Below are 17661 nucleotides of genomic sequence, written 5' to 3' on the forward strand. Positions count from 1 at the left end.
GTCCAGGGAGGCAGCATTTCGGGTTTCGGCCGGGAGGGAGTTCCAGAGGGTGGGGGCTGCGTAGCTGAAGGCACGAGCCCCAAAAGTTTTTAGTTTGGTGCGGGGGGTGATGAGCAGACCTGTGTCAGAGGATCTCAGGTTTCAGGATGGTGTGTAGGGGTGGAGGAGGTCAGTGAGATATGCACTGCAAAAAAAGAAAAGTTGGGTGAACTCAAAATTTCAAGGCAACAAACTTCGACTTAATTTTAAGTTGGACAATTAAACTAAATATTTTAAGTTTTGTTTTTGAGTTTGCTCAATTTCTCTGGCACGATTGTAACGCTGCAATGAAATGTCAACTAATGTTGTGACCACAATTTTGAGCATTGATACGCTAATGGCTACTCTTGTAGCTGTAACAAGCAGCGCCGCTAGCATCAGATAGCCGCTAGTATCAGTTAGCCGCTAGCTTTCGCTAATGACCGTTATCAGAACTATTGTCCCTTGTTGTGAACCCCAACTTAAAGATATAAGTAACAACAACTCACCAACTTGTTTTTGAGCAGACAACTGGCTTCCTTTGTTGTGCTAACTTACATTATTGCCCTAAATGTCAATAATTTATATTTCCAAGTTTTACCAACTTAAATCACTGTTTTAGACCAAAAAATACAAGTTGTCTTTCTTGCAGTGTGGAGGGGCGAGATCATGGAGGGATTTGAAGGTCAGGAGGAGGAGTTTATATTCGATGCATGATTTAACCCGGAGCCAGTGAAGGTGGATGAGGGTGGGGGTGATGTGTTGCCAGGGCCTGGACTGGGAGAGAACTCTCGGTGGAGAATGTTGTTAAGTGATGCACCGACCCGACGATGGCTGCACATCAGTCTTGTCAGCCTGAACATGGAGCGTAGAAATGTCTGCACTCAAGTTATTGATACTATGAAATAGGCAGCATGTCTTGTTGAATTCTCCCTGACCCTGAAATGTGTCCTCACATCCCCTCTACTATCTCACTCCCAGGTGTTCAATCAGGCAGCGTTCCAGGCAAAGAGCGCCCGCGAGCTGACCGACGCCGTGGCCGACTTCATGGACTGCAGCATCGTCATCCCGCCCACAGAGATCCAGAACGAAGCGATGCTCAGCTCCATCATTAACTTCCAGAAGAAACTCCTGCAGGACAGGTCAAGGTCTTCTGATGCCGCGCCCAGTCTGGACTCCAAACCGCGCAGAGGTGAATGTTTTAAATAGATGCATCGGTCACAGAGCTTTGGATTTTATTCCACACATAAATAAACTAAAAATGTTTCCCCCAGTTTCCATCTCGACTGGCTCCCTACCTGAAGACCCCCTGTCCCGCACTGGTCGCCCATTTGGCGGGATGATTCGAGACGTAAAGAGGCGCTACCAGTACTACAAGAGTGACATCACAGATGCTCTTAATGCTCAGGTCCTTGCTGCCGTCATCTTCATCTACTTCGCCGCTCTGTCTCCCGCCATCACCTTTGGAGGACTGCTGGGTAAGTGTGCATATTCATTTAAAACTATTTGTATTTCTGTTGCATGCTATAATAATTCTTCACTGTCTTTTTGCCACTACAGCTGATAAGGTGGACAACATGATGGGCGTGTCAGAGCTCCTCATCTCCACCAGCATTCAGGGGATCATCTTCTGCTTCGTCGCTGCTCAGCCCGTCCTGGTCATTGGGTTCTCTGGTCCTCTGTTGGTGTTTGAGGAGGCCTTCTTTGCCGTAAGTTCTAATACGTGAACTGGAGAGTCTCTTATATTTAATTTTAAAACAACAGGTACCTGGGCACAGACATGCAAAAGGTTTAGTGGCTATTAAGCCTTGTTCTGTAGTTGTTTTTTGTCTTTTTGTGGTCATTTTGAATTACTTTGTGGTCATTTTTTGTCTGTTTGTATTTGTTTTGTGACTCCTTGTGCTCATTCTGTGTCAACTTGTATTTGTTTTGTGTCTCTTTGTAGTCATTTTGAATGGATTTGTGGTGGTTTTGTCTTTTTGAAGTAGTTTTTTGTCTCTTTATGGTCATTTTGTGTCTCTTTGTATTTATTTTGTGTCATGTTTTTTTTGTCTCTTTATAGTGGTTTTCTGTCTCTTTGTGGCCATTTTGTGTGTCTTTTTAGTGTTTTTTGTCTCTTTGTAGTCATTTTGAATGGCTTTGTGGTGGTTATGTGTCTCTTTGTATTTGTTTTTTTGTGCTATTGTGGTCATTTGTGTTTTTTGTCTCTTTGTAGTTATTTTGTGACTCTTTATAGTCATTTTAATGTCTTTGTGGTTGTCTTGACCCTGTTTATTGTGTCTCTGTGATTTCTTCACAGTCTTTTTGTGTCTCTTTGCAGTTGTTTTTGTTTCTTTGTGTCTCTTCCTAGTTTGTATTTGTCTCTTAAAGAGGCATTTTAAAGGTGAAGGCCACAGGGCCCCTGGCCCCTGGGTCTGTGCCTTGGAAACTCTTTCAGTAATTAATCCATTCATACACCACAGTTTCTTCATATCATTTGCTTGGTCAGAGTTTAACTCATCCCCAGTTTCCTTCATTCAGTTCTGCAAGTCCCAGGACATTGAGTATATTGTGGGGAGAGTGTGGGTTGGAGTGTGGCTGGTCATCATTGTGGTCATCATTGTGGCCTTTGAGGGAAGCTTTCTGGTGCGTTTCATCTCCCGCTTCACCCAAGAAATCTTCTCCATCCTCATCTCCCTCATCTTCATCTATGAAACCTTTGCCAAGCTCGGGAGGGTAAACCATCTCCATCTTGTTCACACATTTCATTTGTCCAACTGAAATCTGAGACATTTAAGTTGTGTGATTATTGTCCTGTCTGTCCGGTCAGATTATAATATTTCTCTTTATCTCTTTAGACCTTTAAGAGTCATCCGCTCATTCTGAATTACGACCATCTGAATGACACTTTAGAAAATCCCTGGTATCCGAAGGTAGTAGAGACGGTCACGTATGACAACGCTACCGGCAACACGACTGTTACGGTCAACACTATAAAGTTACCGTACCCCAACACAGCCCTGCTCTCCATGTGCCTCATGTTGGGTTGCTTCTTCATTGCTTTCTTCCTGCGCCAGTTCAAGAACGGCACTTTTCTTCCCGGAAAGGTGAGTTGGGTCACCAGATTGTTTTTTCCATTAAAGACAGTTATAAGCATTTATAAATACACATTGTTAATATTATCATCTGTTTGATTAAGATCTGATCTGTGCTTCCCAGGTCAGACGTTTGCTTGGTGACTTTGGTGTGCCTATTGCCATTTTCCTCATGATTGTCGTGGACTACAACATTAATGACACCTACACTCAGGTTGGCAAATCAGCAAATCAGTCTGAGCCTACAAATCCAGTTTATTTGCTTCACTTGATTTTACTCTGACTGCTGAAGCTTTATTTTATAAAATACTTCCTACATAAATCTGCTCACAACGAGGTCTGTAGATGTCTTAAGTAACTTGGTTATGATTTCTGGAAGGAGACATTGCTGTTGAGTTTTAGTTTAAGTATTTTTTTCAGCACTTTGAGTAAAACAAGCAATTTGGCATCTAGTTTTATAGTATTCAAGAGAAGGCAGACATTTCCACTGCTGATATGTCAGGAAACTCACACCAAAACAATCAAAAACTGATGACTTTCTCTTTACAGAAACTAGTTGTTCCCAAAGGTCTGATGGTGTCCAACCCAGCCAAAAGAGGCTGGCTTATCAACCCCTTCGGAGAGCACAAGACTTTCCCTGTGTGGGTGATGTTTGCATGCTGTGTCCCGGCCTTGCTCGTCTTCATTCTGATCTTTCTGGAGTCTCAGATCACAACGTGAGTCGTAAATTATCAAACTATCAACTTCAGGACTCTTTACATGTCCTGTCTTTAACCAAAAACTTCTCATGTTGCATCCACAACAGTCTGATTGTGAGTAAGCCCGAGAGGAAGATGGTCAAAGGCTCCGGTTTCCACTTTGACCTGCTGGTTTTAGTCGGCATGGGCGGACTCGGTGCAATATTTGGCGTGCCGTGGCTCAGTGCGGCCACGGTGCGATCTGTGACCCACGCCAACGCCCTCACCGTCATGAGCAAAGGACCAAAACCTGTGATTGAGAAGGTGATGGAGCAGAGGGTCAGCGGTATTCTGGTAGCGCTGCTGGTTGGTAAGTGTTGTCTAATCATCCATGTGTCTTTTCTATGAATTTTGCTGAAGGTCTGTCATTAAAACACATCAAACCATCTCTTATCTGAATCCCTTTTTGTGTCAAAGGTCTGTCGATTCTGATGGAGCCGATCCTTAAATTGATTCCCATGTCGGCCTTGTTTGGGATCTTCCTCTACATGGGAGTTACATCACTCAATGGCATCCAGCTGTGGGATCGTATGCTGCTTCTTCTCGTCCCGAAGAAATACCACCCTGATGAACCCTACGCCACCAGAGTAAGAGCTTAGAAAGAGTTTAGAAATTACATGTTTTGTGATGCTAAATGATGTCTTGCACATTTTACAGCACATTTTTCAACAACAAAAGCTCATAAGAGTTTAATTTGAGAGCTGATATCTAGCCATTGTCCATGGTTTTCTTGATAATGATTTTGGTTATTATCAAGAAAACCATGGAAAATGGCTAGATATCAGCTCTTAAATTAAACTCTTATTAGGTATTTTTGTTGTTGTTATCATTATATTTGCCCAAACAAATGTACCTTTAGTTGTACCAGGCATTAAAATGAACAAGAAAATTAAGTAAAAAAAGGTCTAATGTTTTTCCATGACTGTACTATAAGTAATATACACTGACTATGGATAAGTACCTCCAAAAACTCACAAAATCCAAATTATCACTTTAAAAGAAATGTGCTTGAGAAAAACAGATTAACTCATATGATATTATGTCACACGTGTTAGTCACAATTAGAGCCTCTAAATCACACCAGAAGGCAAACAGTATTTGCATGTGCAGTCATGTTAATCTGATAATATTATGACATGTCTGCTACAGGTGAGCACAGGACGAATGCACTTCTTCACGGCCATCCAGATAGTGTGCCTGGCACTTTTGTGGATTATTAAGTCCAGTCCGGCATCCCTCGCGCTTCCCTTCATACTCATCCTCACCATCCCTCTACGCATGGTCATGACTGGACGTCTCTTCACTCAACTGGAGATGAAATGTGTAAGTGGCTCCCTCCTGTAGTTTGAATAAATCAAATCAGATGTACACTGTAAAAAATGTTTGTAGAAATAACAGTAAAACTCTGTCAAATACATCAGAAATAGGGCGTAAAATTAAAAATTGTATATCACCGTATTAGACACTTTTAATTACCGTAAATCAAAGAATAGCACAAAACTTTTACTTTTTTCTGTAATAAAGTGGAAGAAACACACAGTTTTGCTGTAAAAATATAATATTTTCATGCAAAAATTATGGAGAAATACCATGATGTGTGAATGAATGACACAATTACCCTAAAAATAATGGGAATATTCAGTCTAAATTACAGTTTTTGCTGATATTTACATTCAAATTTAGAATAGAAAATCCACTCACTGTAATTTTTACGGTGAAGTTCTGGCAACCACAGCTGCCGGTATTTTACCGTTAATTTAACAGATTTTTTTTACAGTGTAAGGGGTATTGAGCCTTTTTTTTCTGTGTTTATTGTTTTTTTCAGTTGGATGCAGACGACGCCAAAGTGACCTTCGAGGAGGAGCCGGGGCAGGATGTATACTGTGAATCTCAGATGCCATTGTAGATGCCTTCCATGACAGCTATCATGCCAGCAATACTTTTATTTAACAAAAATATATTAATTTTATATGTGGCTCAAATGAATGTTTCATCTACCTATGAGCACAAACCTTTTTTTGAGTGTTTTTTCATGAAAAATGCAGATATAAATTCTATCTTTATAGTGTTGTTATGGACGAACGCTAATATCTTGTTTAAAACATTCCGGAAGCGTTTCAACAGTCACTCAGGTAAATTATTTGCATTGTGTTGTTTGGTGTCTAATAGCTTGTGCTTTACACACTACTGAAGCTGGGAATGGTAAAACTGATAACACTGGAGAGCAACGCATATATCGCAAAAGTGAGAGAGGAAATCATGAATTTTTGTGGTTGTCAAGTCTATATCATGTGTTGTATTTCTGTCTACTTGTCATCTCTCTACAAATAATAAAACCTACCTCCCAAAGGACCATCAACTTAGGTTAATTGGGTGTGGTTGGCTTTTTATTGCTGTGAAGGAAAGCAGACTCCAATTAAATGCTCCAGAAATCCTATTTACCACTTTTCTATAGGATTTTAAGTATTGATTTCTTCTCACTTCGGCACCTTTACATAAATAAGCAATAAAAAGTGGGTGCTTTAAAATCAAATCAGCCTTTATTTACCACATTTAGGCTATTTAATGTAAAGTTGCAATACAATAAATAATGTACAGACAATGAAAAGATTTATTTAAAACTCTACGTGCAGGGTTAAAGATATCTTTTTAGCACCACCACTGATAATGGAAAATAAACAATGTGTGTTTGAATTTGATTTTTTTGAGAGGATAGGTCTTTGAGATGTAGCATCTCATTTTCAAGGGGGTTCTATAAATACAACATTATAAAACACATATTAACAAAAACAAAAGCACAGCAGATACAAAGACACAGAGACAGCCTTTTCATCTTCTCAGTCACACCCCACAGCTCTCAACTTGTTCAAGAAAAAATGGATACAATAACCCTGATAGTAAAATACATTAGTTATTTAAGTGTTACATTTCTAGCATGAATAAACTGATGACTGTAAGTAGACACAAATTAAAAGTATAATCAAATTGTTTTAAGATAAACAAAAAAAATACAGAAGGCCTGAAGGAGCAGTATCATTCTGTATTGTTTTGTAATCCGGATAAAGGGATATTTAGAAAGTTAAGGCACAAATGAAGGTTTAAAGTCCTGTTGACAAAAACAAGTATACATAATAAACATATATTATAACATATGATTTATATTTCCCATGTTTTGTCAGTATTCAGTAGCATGAGTTTAACATCCTCCGGCTCAATAGATGGCGCTGTGTTGCCTCGACGCTGCTTGAAGCAATCGTCACTGAACAGAAAGAGGAAGAAAGAAACGAGGAAGCTCATTGGCTGTTTTTGCCGGTGCTCGTTTCTGATTGGTTGCTCTTCAGAAAGGAACCTCCCACCACTAACAGAAGAGAGCTGCATGTTGTCGGCTAAAAACAAGAGTAATTAGTATTTCTCTCATAGACTGTATATAAATGGATTTCTCTGCAGCCCAATACGGCGTTTTTGTTCTGTTGAAGTACGCAAAGGGAATAACGTCATTTTAAAAATATATCGTGTGAAATATCGCTAATTGCTAACGAACTTAAGCTCGAAAAGTTAACTAACAAGCTAATGTTATTTCCACATGGGTTGCCCTAAAGTTGAGCCCACTGCTACCTAACACACTGAAAAACATCTCATGGAAACACGTTTTATCGAAAAAAAAAATGGGTAAAACTACGACTGAAGAATCTGGTGGGTATAATTTAATACAGCTTTCTTTATTAAGGAGGAAAATAATACCAATATTTATTGTAATACTTCCTGTTTACACCACTTTATTTATTGTATATTGTATTTTTTATTATTATTATTATGCTGCGTATTCACTTTATTATAATTACTGTTCTTTATTGCTGCTTGCCTACCAAACAAAGTAGTCAACAACGTCTCGTATAACTACAATGAAAATAAAGCCTGTTGTGTCTTAAAAGTAGCTGGGTTTCCTTTGCAAAGATGCTTATCAATACAATGTTTGTTAATTGTGATTTTTTTAAACTACAGGATGGACCAAGGCAAACCTCCAGAAGCTTCTCGCTGTAATGAAAAGCAGCATCCCAGAAAATGACAGGAATTGCGTGTATACCAAAGGATTGAAAACTATTGACTGGGGTGAGGTGGCTTTCCCCCCTTTCTCTCCTGAAGAATGCAAAGAAAAGTGGAAAGATATTTTGCAGAAGGTGAGTTTAAACTTTAAGTTGGTAAGCCGTTTTCCAGCTTTTTCTGTTACCAACATATATACACTATATGGACAAAAGTATGAGGCCACACCTGTTCATTATTGAATTCAGGTGTTTCAAACAGACCCCTTGCCACAGCTGTAGGTATAAAGTCAAGCACCTAGCTATGCAGTCTTCCTTTGCAAACATTTGTGATGCAAAATTGGTTGTTCTGAAGAGCTCAGTGACTTCTAGCATGGTACTGTGATAGGATGCTACCTCTGCAATAAGACGGTTGCTAAAATATCATCCATGCTGGATATTCCATGGTCAAATGTAAGTTATATTATTAGAAAATGGAAGCGTTTAGGAACAAAAGCAACTTGCTTTGGCATAACAAGACATCTTGGACAATGCTATGCTTCCAACTTTATGCCAACAGTTTGGGGAGGCCCTTTTCTGTTCTAACATGACTGTGCCCCAGCACACAAAGCAAGGTCCATAAAGACAAAGTTTGATGAAATCGGTGTAGAAGAACTTGATCCTGACCTCAACCCCATTGAGCACCTTTAGGATGAACTGGAATGGAGATTGCGAGCCAGTCCTTCTTGTCCAACATCAGTGCCTGACCTCATTAATGCTCTACAGAATGAATGCACAAATTCCCACAAAACACTCCGAAATCTTGGAAAGCCTTCCAAGAAGAGTGGAAGCTGTTATATCTGCAAAATGATGACTAACTCCATATTAAAGTTTATATATTTGAATACAATGTCATTAAAGTCCCTGTTGGTATAATGTTCACGTGTCTGAATACTTTTGTCCATAGTGTTTATACTTTAGATTTCTAATGTACTGAATTTCTCCCTTGTCACAAAGTGCATATCAATTTTAAAGTTTGAAAATGTAAATAAATGTGTTATTGAATGTTGAAACATACAAAATAACTCAGTATAATCATTGTAAAATAAGACTCCTATAACATCAAAACTCTCAGAAGGTCAAAAAATAGAAAAGAGTGAGTACATTCTTAATATTTTTGCTTGAAGCTTAAATCCACAGTTCATGCTCATAATGTCTCCATGATATAAATTTTTGTCCCTTTTTCCTATCGAGCAACCAACAATATACACTGGCTTTAGTATAAGAATTTGGAACATTTTTCATATTAACAAGGCCACTAATTTGAAAGATTTCCTTCCATGATGATGAAATACAACAAGCTAAAATGTGTTTTTTTAAAATATATACTTTAAAGGCAGTCTTATAAATGTTCTTAGTTCAGTGTAATTTCTTTGTTTTTCTTGCTCAGATGCGCAAGATACGGACCCTCACAGAGCTCATCGTTGAAGCTGAAGATGTAATATCCGATCCTGGACAGAACATTAAGGTAGCAACAGCATAATCAAGCTTTAGAGATATAGTTTGGGCTTCAAATAATGATTACTTTCATTTTGCCTAATATGCAATTATTTTCTAGATTTATTGCTTGTTTATAAATGTTTGAGAAACTAGGATGGACATTTTCCACAGTTTTTTCAAGTCCAAAGTGAAGTTATTTACTTTAACTTGATATGAAACGGAGAAAAGCAGTAAATACCCACAGCTAAGAGGCAGAACACAGATTTTTTTCTGCCATTTTTGGATTAAAAATGTCTTTAACGATGAATCCATTATCAAAATAATACACTTAACTCACTTTTCCTGCTAATAAAAACTACAAAACAACAAAGACTCATGGGTGTTGAGTTATTTCTGTTGCTGTTCAGCTGTATGGTGTTTATTGCTCTCTTAATTATACATGCACTTTGGGGAATGCTCAGTTTCACAACAGATAAAGACAAATCTGGATATATTGCACTCTGAAAAGTTGCTGTATTTCAGTCTGTGAGTTAATAGTGTGTAATTTTTCCTGCAGATCCACCCAGAGCTCCCAAAGAGACCCAGACCTCCAAACGCCCTCTTTTTTGAGGAGAACTATGCCAAGTATCAGAAGAAGCACCCAGAGATGAACCAACCTGTACTGTTCAAGCACATGAACAAGAAGTTTAGGGAACTCTCGGATGAAAAGAAGGTACGCTCAGTAAAAAGTTATTGCTAAAAGGCTGTGTTGCCAAAGTCCTCCAGTTTTTGATAAAAATGATCGTTTTCCAGGATAAATATGTGAAGATGTTCGAGCTTGCAAAGGAGGAATACTCTGAAAAGATGGAGGAGTTCAGGTTGTAAATGAAAACGCATACATTATCATGTGATTTGACCCCGGTTGATCATGTAATCTCATGTCAAACAAATTATTTGTCTTTCAGTAAAAAGTATAAAACAACAGCTCATCATGAGCCCAGGAAGAGAAAGAGGCTTTCTGCAGACACTCCAGATGTAAGTGATGGGCACATCAGCTCAGACACAGTCATGCTATCTAGTGAACTGAATATATGAATATGAAATAATAATAATATGATTTGATACAGTTCATATAAAAGTAGTTTTTGGAAGGGAAGATATGTGATTTCAATTAATCATCTTTAAATTGATTGTGATCTCTTTCTCTCTAAATGCAGGGTGAACCGCTTACTAAATATGGAGAGGGCATGCCTCCCAAGCCTCCTGTGTAAGCCACACACACACACACACACACACACACACACACACACACACACACATACACACACACACACTCTGCAGTGACACTGACAGGAACTGAACTCAGAAGTCCCTCATTTTGCTTCATAGTGTATTCATAAAATCGGCAGCTTCGGCTTCTTTCACCATTTTTATAATTTCTTAATCATATTTGTTTCTATATATAAGAAAACACTGGACTATTCTGAAGCTTTATCCACCATAGTGGACTAAAGTGTAAATTCTACGATTCTACAATGTCATTTAGCAGACACTTTTATCCAAAGCGACGTACAAATGAGAGTTAATACAACACAAGCAAGGATGAATTCAAGAAACATAGCAAGAGTAAGTGCCGTGGCTTAAGTTTGAGTCCATTAGGATGCAAGTGCTTTTAGGTTGCGCGATTGGTCAGCGGATACTTGCTGTAGTCATCTGTGTAGGTCAAGTGTGAAGATGTTCGAAGAGTTGGGTTTTTAGTCTCTTCTTAAAGATTGATAAGGACTCAGCAGATCGGATGGAGTTTGTAAGTTTGTTCCACCACTGGGGCTCTACAGAGGAGAAGAGTTTGTTTGAGACGCAGAGCTCCCAAGAAAGCAGTGGAGCAGTCTTTGGCCTTTTCCAGCCACAGATAATTTGACATAGCTGAAGGTGTCTTTTCACTCGAAGAGCATAGTGGGCGAGAGGGTTTGTGGACGTGAACAAAGCAGTTCAGATAAGAAGGGGCTGTGCCTGTTGCTGTTTTGTAGGCAAGAGACAAGGCTTTGAATTTGATGCAGGCTGTGGCCGGGAGCCAGTGCCGAGAGATGACCTCATCCCCCACCGCCCCACCCGTGCCCTCCGATCCTCCTCCACTCTCTCACTGACAGTACCAGCATCTAAACTCAAATCCTTTGGCGACAGAGCCTTCTCCCGAACTGCACCCCGACTCTGGAACTCTCTTCCCCAAACTGTCCGCGACTCACCTTCACTCTCCACATTCAAGTCCCGTTTGAAAACCTACCTCTTCTCCCAAGCTTTTGACCTCCCCTACCCATAACCAGTTTCTTGTCTTGCTCCCCACCACCCTGCTCGTTTTTTGTTGCCCCCCCCCCCCCCCCCCCCCCCCCCCCCCCCCCCCCCGTATGTATACTTGTAAGCGTCTTTGGGTTATTGAAAAGCGCTATATAAATTCAATGAATTATTATTATTAGTAGTAGTAGTAGTGGAGTGACATGTGCTCTCCTGGGCTGGTTGAAGACTAGACCCGCCGCTACGTTCTGGGTCATCTGCAGAGGCTTGGTGGTGCAGCAGGAAGACCCACCAGTAGAGAGTTGCAGTAGTCTAAGCGCGATATTACGAGGATTTCCTAAATGAAGCCCCCAGTGGAAAAAGATTCAGTCACACTCTGCTTTTAAAATAACAGCAGCAGGTATGAAGATGCTGTGGTTGACTTTAATTCAATCTTTTCACAGCTTGTTTAAGTGTTGACAGAGCCGGTCAGCACAGAAGCTTTTCTATTTGGTTTAAACCCTGACAAGTCATATGAAATATGTGTTTATTATTTGTGGTTTGCCAGCTGCCGCCATTCAGTTCAAACAGACTTCGATTAAGCTAATGATAATGACTGCAAGTTCACCAGCACTTGCCGTGTGTGTCTTTAGGAATGGCTGTAATCTGTTCTACAAAGAGACAAGAGAGTGCGGCAACGACGTGACCCAACGTTGGCACGATTTGACTGAGGAACAGAGGGAAGAGTACAGCGCGCGCTGCAAAGAGGTACAAACACACACACACAAACTGTTTAATAGAGACAGTGCTGCAAAAGATTACATGTCGAGTTGCAGTAAATATGAGCTGGATCTGATTTCTTATTTCTTTCAGATGAACCTACAGTACTCCATCAAGCTGAATGAACATTTGGAGGTAAGTAGTTTACATCAGTAGTTCTCAACCTTTTTGAGTCGCGACCCCCAATTTAACATGCATGTTGTCTGCGACCCCCGCTCACTGAACAGAATCTCACACGCACAGTTCAGATCACCCAAAAAAAGAAACAAAATGACCAAAAAAGACTCAAAATGACCACAAAATGACCAAGAAAACACTAAATGATCAAAAAAGACTCAAAATGACCAAAAAAAGATACAAAATGACACAAAAAAGAGAAAAAATTACCAAAAAAGACACAAAATGACAAATAAAAGACACAAAATGACCAAAAAAAGGAAACAAAATTACCAAAAAAGACACAAATTGACCAGAAAATGATCAAAAAAAGACACAAAATGACCAAAAAAAGACATTAAATGACCAAAAAGACTAAAACACATTAACACATGAACACTTTAACACAGTGGAGACAGAGCTGACTTCCAAAATGATTTGGCGACCCCCAGAAATCATCTCGCGACCCCAATTGGGGTCCCGACCCCAAGGTTGAGAATAGCTGGTTTACATGACTACAGGTGCAGCTTTGAGCTTTAAGACACAGACGACTGTGTTTCTGTTCCTCAGAATTCTGATGAGGAGGAGCAGCAGCTGACCCGCAAAGAGGACGGCATCAAAACACAGAAAGAACCAAGGGTGAGAAGTCATTTCATGGTTCCTGCACAGATTTAGTTGTTTTTTTTAATTCATAACAACACAATTTTCAGCACTTGGAGACATGCAGTTATTGCTGTTAAAAAATAAATACTTTAATATTCACTTTCTGACACGGTAACATGTTTGGGAAAGTTTTGTTTGATTTGAACCTTTTAACTTTTCCAGCTTTCAATTCAGTTCATTGTTGTCTACATCATACAGGTGCATCTCAATACATTAGAATATGATGGAAAAGTCAATTTCCAGTAGTTCAAGTCAAATAGCACCAACCAAGTATTGAGTCATATAGATGGACATACTTTTCAGAGGCCAACATTTCCATATTGAACATACTTTTTAAAATTGGTCTTTTGTAATATTAAAATTTTTTTTGAGACACTGAATTTTAAGTCTTCATTAAATGTAAGCCACAATCATTATAATTAGAAGAAATTAATTACATTAAGACATTAAATGTTTCATTCTGTGTGTAATCGATCTATATAATGTGTTATTTCCACTTTTTGAATTGAATTACTGACATAGATAAACTTTTCTGTGATATCCTAATTTATTGAGATGCACCTGTATACTGTTTCTTCACTTAGTATTTTAACAGATATACAAATCTATGGGCAGTCCGTGGCCTTATGATTAGAGAATCGGGCTTGTAACTGTTGAGAATTTATTTGACTGAATAAAAGAATAAATAAGTCAATACAGGTTAAAATATAAGTTGACAGTAATATTATTAAAAACAGTTCATGTGTGTAATATGTGATTAGAAAGAGACATTTAATTTCATTGATTTGGAGTTACATTAAAAAGACTTCATTTCCCAAGATGCTCTAGGAGCAGACGTAACGTACGTGATTACGTCAGAGTTTTGTTGTGTTAGCAAGAAATGTGGAGTCACGGCATGAACGCACATGCTGTATGTTTTTTCCTCTTCTTTATTTTTCACTAAAGATCGTCTGATCATGAAAGGAAAGGTCTCGCTTCATTATTTTTAGTCAAGAAGTATTTTCTGCTACAGTAACGGGAGTGTCGCTAGTTCGAAATCCCAGGTCAAGGTCCGACCTGACCCCACTGCTCATAGCAAGGTGTGTGTTCACTGGTGTGTAATTTGTCTGTTGTGGGACTAATAAGAGAACATCTTAATCATTAATCATTGCAGAAATATCCTGGTGAGCCCAAGATGCCATCTCGGTGAGCATGACTTGCATATTTGTACCTTTTTAAGAGACCCAGAATTGATTAAACAAATTATTATTGCATTATTGCAACAAATCAAACCTGTCATTGTCCAACTGCTGACAAACTTATGACTGATTTTTTTGCTTTCCCCACAGCTCTGGTTATACTATTTTCTTTTCAAAACATATGCAACTTCTGAAAGAGGAATTCCCCATAGCAAAGGAACGCTTCGCCAAGGTCAACCAAATGTGGCGGGCCCTCTCCTGTAAAAAGAAGGAGAGCTACAGAGAGGAAGTGGAGAAAAATGTAAGAAAATACTCGATGGAGCTGCAGGAGTGGTTTCAGGTAAAAAAAAAATCCTCTCCTTATGTTTATTCTAGGCTGTTATTTAAAAGTCTTTTTTAAATTGTCACCTTTCTCATTCTTCAGACATTGACGGCAGCAGAGCAGGAAGATTATTGGATATGTAACAGCAGTGTAAGAACAAAATCAAGTGCCAATTTGTTTGTACATTTTTCTTATTTTTTAGTTTTCTGATTGATAATATGCTTATCTTTGCAGAAATTGAAATACCTCGATGTCAATAAAATGAAACGGCATCAGAAAGAAGTCCCAAGTGTTGCTGTGTACAGACCGTCAGTAAGTTGATACAACACACACAAACTAATAAATGCTTTTTAACCACTCCAGTGCAACACTCTGATAGTGCTGGCTGCCTCATAGTAAGCTTTAAAATAAATTAAATCAAAAAATAAATCAAAATCAAAATTACTTTATTTATCCCTGATAGGAAATTCCGTTAGTCTCGTAGCTCTTCTGTAAATTATTGAAGAATAAATGTACTTTATATGAATTTAATCATGACTTTTACTTATGACTCAACTGGTTAAGAACGAATAAACAAAGCTGCATGCACGTTCTTTACTCAAAAGATGGCGTGTAATGTATTGCTATAGGCTAATCTGTCAGTAAACAGAAGAAGAGGAGATTGTGAGAGAGAAAAAACAACAAAAAAGAGGTTGCAAATCAGACTACTTTGGGCATCAACAAGAGAAAATTGAGAGAAATCTTCAGGAATTAGATTAAATTTAGCAACTTATAACTGTTCTTTCATGTCAGCTCGGAAACAGCTGATCAGTCATGTGAGTTAAATTTTCGCTTTTTTAACTATTTTTCCAAAAAAGGCAAAAAAACACCTCAAGTGAGCCTAAAAGCTTTTATGCGCATTTCTAAAAAAAGTTTTATAGAATTTTGCCGTTTCCATCAAGTTTTTCTGATACGAATCTTCAAAATGTGCAGAGAAATTTGTTTATGGAAATATGACTGTAGTTCTGGGTTGTCTATGTAACTTATTCCCAGCAGTAATTACAGTTGGGAGTAATATGATATAATTCATAAAATGAAAAAATACACTCTACAATGCTTAACAAATTTATTAGATCACCTGTCATGAGAATGAGAAAACATAAATATTTTAGAAATCTTTCTAAAGCTAGTTCAAAACTAAAATGTGACTGTTATTTATTAGGCAAATAACAAACTGAATTCATCTTTTTATACCCAGATGTGAGCCGGCTCACTGGGCTTCTCTGAGACGTCAGAAATTAATTAAGCAGAACATTCAACCACTAAAACTATTTTTTCTGTTGTAGAATGCAAGTAAATAACTATAATTTGACATCTTAATCAATAAATAATACTGTGTTTTACTATTTTTACGTAGTTTTTTTGTAAAACAGTACATTTGAAAACTCATAGATAACAATAATAATTATATTTTAGCATTAAAATATAATTTTGGTTAAAGAGCTTCTACATATTGGTGTATTAACCATTACAGAAACATAAAATATGATTTTGGTAATTACTAATACTGTTAATTTAGGTCAGCTGTGGCATAAACCGGTGGTCTAATACATGTTTTAAGCACTGTATATTCTATTTTAAAAGCTGTATTTTCAGTTCACATGTATCGTATGTCATACAGGATTCAGAAGATGAAGACATTGAGGACAGCAGCAGTGAGGAAGAGGATCATACAATTAATATCGAGGTGTTTATATTTATTGTGATTTTGCACTTTTACTCAAATCCAGTTCCAGATTTTTAAACAATGCGATGTTATAAATACTAACTATTAATCTACAGGACGAGGAGGAAGAAGATGACGACAATGATGTCATCATGTTTGAGATGTGTTAGGTGATGATGAGATGGACGGGAGCAGCACACACTTGTGTCAAAGTGCCTGAGGACTCCTGCTGCCAGTTTTTCAACATTGTGTGGAAATGATGAAGAAGAATATAGAAGACAGACATTTTTATAGTTGACTGTAAAGTCCAGCCCTAAATGCAGTGTTGGTTGACCAATGAGTTGGTCTTTGTAGAAGTCTTCTGCTTTACAAATGTTGTAAAACATGTATAACATTGTATATATTTCATGTCAATATCCTTGGATTACCAAGTGTTTTTGTTTGAATTGTGTTGATAAATGTAAAAAAATGACTCTGTCAAGCTTTGTGGGATTTTTTTGTTTTTGTTTTTTTCAAATTGGCCTCATATGTTGTTTTTTGTCAATCACAGAGAGATAAGATATTTCTAGTAAACATGTTACATTAGGATTATTCATCTTCAATTGTCTGATGCAGTAAAGTTCAAACAACAAAGCACAAACAAGAACATGGTTAAAGGGGGTGTCTCAATATACCAGTACTGATGTTTTTAGTGTTTTTATAAGTTTGTAAAAATGCAAAATCTTGATGATTAAAGTTTCATGGTTAGGAACATGCTTTGATTTGAATATACTCCTTGAAAAATGCAGGATTTTTTTTTTTTTTTTTTGCTTCATCGCCACAATCACTCATCTAAACTAAAAATATTTAAATATTTAAACTGAACAATCTATATACTATTTCCTCTTTATTTAAATTATATATATATATTATATATATATTGTATTTATAAATTGCATTTATAGTTTAATATATATGTATTGATGGCAGATGGAAAACCTTGTGGATTTTTTTTTTGGATATCACACAGCTGTAGTTTTTAATTACTCCTACAAAGCTGAACATATGGAAGCCCGCTTCTGCCAGTTATAAAAATTAAAATTAATTCTTGGCTTTGTTAAGAATTTTTGCCCATATTAAGTCAAAATTATGAGATACAAAGTCATGACTTTTTATCTCATAATTTTGACTTTATCTCATAATTTTGACTTTCTTTTAATCTCATAATTATGACTTTTTTCATCTCATAATTATGAACTTTAATGTGGGCAAAAAAAAAAGTT

At 37.7% G+C, this 17661-nt stretch overlaps 2 protein-coding genes across 2 annotated transcripts; both read left to right on the forward strand.

The window, feature by feature from the left end:
• The first annotated feature begins 790 nt into the window (after positions 1-790).
• Positions 791-6168, forward strand: slc4a1b (solute carrier family 4 member 1b (Diego blood group)). Its single transcript, XM_059324692.1, has 11 exons — positions 791-894; positions 1000-1210; positions 1293-1496; positions 1579-1727; positions 2856-3104; positions 3217-3306; positions 3642-3808; positions 3898-4139; positions 4247-4416; positions 4979-5152; positions 5655-6168. Exons 1-11 carry the CDS (start codon positions 820-822, stop codon positions 5733-5735), a joined length of 1812 nt encoding a protein of 603 aa, XP_059180675.1. The 5' UTR covers positions 791-819; the 3' UTR covers positions 5736-6168.
• Positions 6169-7186: 1018 nt separating this feature from the next.
• On the forward strand, positions 7187-17150 carry LOC131958916 (nucleolar transcription factor 1-B-like). Its single transcript, XM_059323988.1, has 16 exons — positions 7187-7522; positions 7832-8007; positions 9299-9376; positions 9905-10060; positions 10141-10205; positions 10293-10362; positions 10545-10594; positions 12249-12363; positions 12469-12510; positions 13102-13170; positions 14348-14379; positions 14523-14712; positions 14797-14844; positions 14929-15006; positions 16355-16420; positions 16516-17150. The coding sequence occupies exons 1-16, from the start codon at positions 7495-7497 to the stop codon at positions 16567-16569; spliced, it is 1317 nt and encodes a 438-aa protein (XP_059179971.1). The 5' UTR covers positions 7187-7494; the 3' UTR covers positions 16570-17150.
• Positions 17151-17661: the final 511 nt, after the last annotated feature.

The sequence above is a fragment of the Centropristis striata genome, chromosome 21, assembly GCF_030273125.1.
Source record: "Centropristis striata isolate RG_2023a ecotype Rhode Island chromosome 21, C.striata_1.0, whole genome shotgun sequence".
NCBI lineage: Eukaryota > Metazoa > Chordata > Actinopteri > Perciformes > Serranidae > Centropristis > Centropristis striata.